The sequence below is a fragment of the Pristiophorus japonicus genome, unplaced genomic scaffold, assembly GCF_044704955.1.
Source record: "Pristiophorus japonicus isolate sPriJap1 unplaced genomic scaffold, sPriJap1.hap1 HAP1_SCAFFOLD_274, whole genome shotgun sequence".
Classification (NCBI taxonomy): Eukaryota; Metazoa; Chordata; class Chondrichthyes; family Pristiophoridae; genus Pristiophorus; species Pristiophorus japonicus.
In genome coordinates, this window is record NW_027252494.1 from 888,296 (window position 1) to 894,295 (window position 6,000).

Below are 6,000 nucleotides of genomic sequence, written 5' to 3' on the forward strand. Positions count from 1 at the left end.
TCAAAGGCCTTTGTAAGATCGAAGAAGGCCATGTATAAGGCCTGGTGCTGTTCCCTACATTTTTCCTGCAGCTGTCGCGCTGCAAAGATCATGTCTGTTGTGCCCCGTAGGGGACAAAATCCGCACTATGATTCTGGGAGGAGCTCCTCGGCCACAGGGAGAAGACGATTGAGGAGAACTCTAGCGACAACTTTCCCAGTGGCTGATAGCAGGGAGATTCCCCTGTAGTTGCCGCAGTCGGACTTGTCCCCTTTTTAAAGATGGTCACGATCACTGCATCTCTGAGATCTCCCAGCATGCTCTCCTCCCTCCAGATGAGAGAGATGAGGTCATGTATCCGCGACAACAGCGCCTCTCTGCCATACTTTAGCGCCTCAGCAGGGATTCCATCCGCACCCGTAGCCTTGTTATTCTTGAGCTGTTTTATGGCTTTGCCTACCTCGTGCAACGTTGGAGTTTCACCGAGGTGGTGGCGGGTCGTGTGCTGCGGGATGGAGTCGAGAACACTCGAGTCAAAGGCAGAGTCTCGATTGAGGAGATCTTCAAACTGCTCCTTCCATCGGGCCCTGACAGCCTTGGTGTCCTTGATGAATGTTTCCCCGTTCTTGGCCAGGAGTGGGGTGGGGCCTTGGGAGTTTGGATCGTAGGTGGCCTTGACTGTAGCGAAGAATCCTCGCATATCGTGGCTGTCGGCCAGTTGTTGTGTCTCCTGTGCTTTCTCCATCCACCACCTGTTCTTTAGGTCCCGGGTTTTTTGTTGGACCTGAGCCTTGAGCCGTCTGTAATGTTGTTGCTTGAGGCTCAGAATTGCTTTGCACTTGCGATCTATCGTTTTCGTCAAACCAGTCCTGGTGTTTTCTGGTTGAGTGACCAAGTGTCTCTTCACAGACACTGTTTATGGAGGCCTGGAGAGCAGACCAAGTGCTGTGGACATTCAGCATCTCAGGGTCATCAAGGCACGCCAGATTAGCTGTGAGGTGCTGGCTGTATAGGGCTCTCTTAGCTGGGTCTCTCAGTGCCCCGGCATTAACTTTTTTGCAGAGCAGCTTCTGCTGTCCCCTCTGCTTTGGGGCAATGTTAATGTTGATGATGGATCGGATTAGGCGATGGTCCGTCCAGCAGTCATCAGCTCCTGTCATGGCGCGGGTGATGCGCACATCCTTGCGATCCCTGGCTCGAGCGATGACATCGTCCAGCAGGTACCAGTGTTTGGAGCGAGGGTGTTGCCACGATGCCTTGTATTTGTCCCTCTGGCGGAACAGGGTGTTGGTCATGAGAAGTTTGTGTTGTAGACATTTTATCAGGAGTAGGGTGTGTGTGCGTGTGCGCGTGTGTGTGTGCGTGTGCGTGCGTGTGTGTGTCCGGTGAGACTGAGGGTCGATTTTGATCAATGCCTCTGCCCGCCCAAGTGTCAAAGTGCCGTTGATGGCTGCTGAGATACTGGACGGTATTTTGGGAAGGATATTCATGGCCGGAGGTGGCAAATGGATGATGTACGCCACCAATCTGGGTGGCAGCGGGCGTGAGCTCTCATTGTCGGTGCCAGAGGCGCTTGTCGCCAAAGTGCCGCCGAGGATGGAGTCGGGCCCACTTGAAAAAAAATCAACAGTAAAAATTATTTTAAACTATCGGAAGACCTTCAGGGGACCCCATGCCGCTAAGTCGCTGTTGAAACATGTTTTTAAATGTTCACTTACCTTTTTTTCAGGTTCTTCAGACATACCGTCGGGGACAGACCAGCCTCCAGCCAGCGGTCCATCCCCGTTCTGCCACCGACTCCCGCCGACTCCCGCCCGCAGGAACCTGGGAGCTCGGCGGGCGGGAGCTCAGCTGCGTCACTCGGCCGTCCGCTGACGTCAGCGGGTGCTTCCCGGCAGCTCTCCCTTCCCCTCCCGCACACTCCAGGCCACCCCGAAAGTGGCACTGGGTGGGTCTTCAGGAGGAATGTCGGCTGCAGCGGGCGGTGAGGTAACGAATTTCGGCCCCGAGGATCAGGGTTAAAGTTGACTGCCCCTTGATCAAATTGCCTGTAAGGGTAGTAGAAGTTTGGAACTCTCTTCCGCAAATGGCAATTGATGCGAGATCAATTGTTAATTTTAGATCTGAGAATAATAGCTTTTTGTTAACCAAAGGGATTAAGGAAAAGGCAGGTACATGGAGTTCGGTCGAATGACGGAATGACGGAACAGGCTCGAGGGGCTGAATGGCCTCCTCCTGTTCCAATGTTCCTAAAGTTCACACAGAAAGTCTGGTTGCTTGAATGAGACATTGAGGGCAGAAAATTGGATGAAAAATAGGGTTAGTGAAACAGGGTGTCAATATTTTAAGTTGTGAGACGAATAAATATGTTGATGTTCAAAGCGTTGGAAATCCTGGTTCCAGGGTCTAATTGGGGAACAGAATGACTCACCATAGTCTGTATCAGTGGCACACACTGTGGACATCTTCCTGACAACACCTGCGCATAACGCAATTCCCTAACCTGCAACAGAAAGCAGAGAAAAGTTAACATCAGGACCCCAAACAGCACCGAGCCCCAATAGAGGGAGAGAGAGAGATAGCGAGAGCGAGAGACAGAGAGAGACAGACAGATAGAGCGAGAGACAAAGAGAGACAGACAGAGAGAGACAGAGACAGAGAGAGCGAGAGACAGAGAGAGACAGACAGAGAGAGCGAGAGACAAAGAGAGACAGACAGAGAGAGACAGAGACAGAGAGAGCGAGAGACAGAGAGAGACAGACAGAGAGAGACAGAGAGAGACAGAGACAGACAGACAGAGAAGATGAGAGACAGAGAGAGACAGAGACAGACAGACAGAGAGCGACAGATGGACAGAGAGAGTGGGACGGGGTGTGGGAAAGACAGCGAGCAAGAGAAAGGAGAGAGAGAGAGATTGAAAGAAAGAGAGAGAGACAGAGAGAGAAAGAGAAACAGAAGGAGACAGAGAGACAGAAGGAGAGACAGAGACAGAGACAGAAGAGGTAGACAGACAGAGAGAGAAACAGAGGGAGACAGAGAAACAGTGAGAGAAGATTGTGTGAGCAGAAGGAATGGTCCCAACACAACAACAAGCACCATTTGTTGGAAGATTTGCATCCATTACCCCGCTCTCTCCCCATAGCCCTGGATCAATCCCCAAACTAATCCCACTGAACCGCTCACCCCATAGTCCTGTAACAATCCCAAATTAATCCCACTGCCCCACATTCCACATAGTCCTGTATTAATCCCAAATTAATCCCACTGCCATGCTCTCTCCCCATAGCCCTGTATCAATCCCCAAACTAATTCCAATGCCCCGCTCTCTTCCCATAGTCCTCTATCAATTCCAAGCTAATCCCACTGCCCCGCTCTCTACCCATCGCCCTGTATCAAACTCAAACTAATCCCACTGCCCCGCTCTCTCCCCATAGTTCTGTATTAATCCTAAACGAAACCCACTGGCCCGCTCTCTTGGCATGACCCTGTATCAGCCCCAAGCTAATCGCACTGCCCTGCTCTCTCCCCATAGCCCTGTATCAATCCCCAAACTAATCCCACTGCCCCGCTCTCTCCCCATAGCCCTGTATCAATCCCCAAACTAATCCCACTGCCCCGCTCTCTCCCCATAGCCCTGTATCAATCCCAAACTAATCTCACTGCCCCACTCTCTCCCCATAGCCCTGTATCAATCCCCAAACTAATCCCACTGCCCCGCTCTCTCCCCATATCACTGTATCAATCCCCAAACTAATCTCACTGCCCCGCTCTCTCCCCATAGTCCTGGATCAATTCCAAACTAATCCCACTGCCCCGCTTTCTCTCTGAAACGAATTCCACTGCCCCGCTCTTCCCCATAGCCCTGTATGAATCCCCAATCTAATCCCACAGCCCGCTCTCCTCCCATAGCCCTGTGTCATTCCCCAAACTAATCCCACTGACCCGCTCTGTCCCCATAGCCCTGTATCAATCCCCAAACTAATCCCACTGCCCCGCTCTCGACCCATAGCCCTGTATCAATCCCGAAATTATTCCCACTGCCCCGTTCTCTCCCCATCGCCCTGTATCAATCACCAAACTAATCCCACTGTTCTGTTCTCTCCCCATAGCCCTGTATCAATCCTAAACTAATCACACTGCCCCACTCTCTCCTCATAGACCTGTATCAATCCCAAACTAATCCCACTGGCCCGCTCTCTCCCCATAGCCCTGTATCATGCATGGCAGATGCAGTATAATGTGGATAAATGTGAGGTTATCAACTTTAGTGGTAAAAACAGAGAGACAGACTATTAACTGAATGGTGACAGATTAGGAAAAGGGGAGGTGCAACGAGACCTGGGTGTCATGGTACATCAGTCATTGAAAGTTGGCATGCTGGTACAGCAGGCGGTTAAGAAAGCAAATGGCATGTTGGCCTTCATAGCGAGGGGATTTGAGTACAGGGGCAGGGAGGTGTTACTACAGTTGTACAGGGCCTTGGTGAGGCCACACCTGGAGTATTGTGTACAGTTTTGGTCTCCTAACTTAAGGAAGGATATTCTTGCTGCTGAAGGAGTGTGGCGAAGGTTCACCAGACTGATTCCTGGGATGGCGAAATCGACATATTAAGAAAGACTGGATCAACTGGGCTTGTATTCACTGAAGTTCAGAAGAATGAGAGGGGATCTCATAGAAACGTTTAAAATTCTGACGGGTTTAGACAGTTTAGATGCAGGAAGAATGTTCCCAATGTTGGGGGAAGTCCAGAACCAAAGGGTCACAGTCGAAGGATTAGGGGTAAGCCATTTAGGACCGAGATGAGGAGAAACTTCTTCACCCAGAGAGTGGTGAACCTGTGGAATTCTCTACCACAGAAAGCTGTTGAGGCCAATTCACCAAATATATTCAAAAAGGAGTTAGATGTAGTCCTTACTACTAGGGGGATCAAAGGGTATGGCGAGAAAGCAGGAATGGGGTACTGAAGTTGCATGTTCAGCCATGAACTCATTGAATGGCGGTGCAGGCTCGAAGGGCTGAATGGCCTACTCCTGCACCTAGTTTCTATGGGGCCAAGTTTCGGCCTGAGTTGCTCCTGTTTTTTTGGAGCAACTGGTTTAGAATGGACTATCTTAGAAATTGCAATTCTCGGCATTTAGTTTGCTCCAGTTCTAGTCAGTTAGAACAGTTTCAGTTTGGAACAGATTTTCTTTTTCAAAAGGGGGCGTGTCCGGCCACTTACACCCGTTTTGAAAGTTTAGACAGTGAAAACTTACTCCAAACTAACTTAGAATGGAGTAAGTGTAGATTTTTGTATGCTCAGAAAAACATTGTCTACACTTAGAAAATCAGGCGTGGGTTACAAATCAGGCGTAGGGAATGGGGGGATGGGGGGGTTTAAAGGGAAGTTTACAAACATTAAACACTTCAGTTTTACAAAAAGAGCCATCATCAATAACAAATGATAAATACATCAATAAATCAACCAATAAATAAATCAAGAAAAATTAATAAAAAATAAACCATTTTCTACTTACTGACTGCAGTACCAGGAGTCCTCCAACAGCATGCTGGGACGCGCCCCCCCAACCCCCCCCCCCAGTGTGTCTCTATTAGTGTCTCTATCTCTCTGTCTGTCTGTGTGTCTCTCTCACTCTTTGTCTGTCAGTGTCTGTGTTTCTGACAGCGAGGGGTGGAGGGGAGGGGAAGGATGGGGAGGGGGGGGGGGATGGGGAGGGGTGGTGGAGTGGGTGGAGTGAGGGGAGTGGGGGAAGTGGGTGGAGTGGGGGGAGGGGGTGGAGTGGGGGAGAGAGGGTGGAGTTGGTGGAGTGGGGGGGAGGTGGGTGGAGTGTGGGAGAAGGGTGGGAGGGGAGGGGGGGAGAAGGAAGGGAGGGGAGGACGGGGGTGTGAGAAGGGGGTGAGGGGGGGTGATGGAGGGTTAGAAGGGGGGAGGGGGGTGACAAGGGGGGGAGAGGGGTGAGAAGTGGGGAGGGAGGTGAGAAGGGGGAGGGGGGTGAGAAGGGGGGAGGTGGTGTGAGAAGG

General features: G+C 51.0%; 1 protein-coding gene across 1 annotated transcript in view; it reads right to left on the bottom strand.

Moving 5' to 3' along the window:
- Positions 1–2,485, bottom strand: part of LOC139247600 (oxysterols receptor LXR-alpha-like) — a 317,920-nt gene extending 315,435 nt beyond the window's left edge. Inside the window, exon 1 of the mRNA XM_070871678.1 lies at positions 2,411–2,485. Coding sequence (XP_070727779.1) covers positions 2,411–2,444 — 34 coding nt within the window. The 5' untranslated portion in view covers positions 2,445–2,485. The remainder of the gene's footprint in view (positions 1–2,410) is intronic.
- Between the last annotated feature and the right edge of the window lie 3,515 nt (positions 2,486–6,000).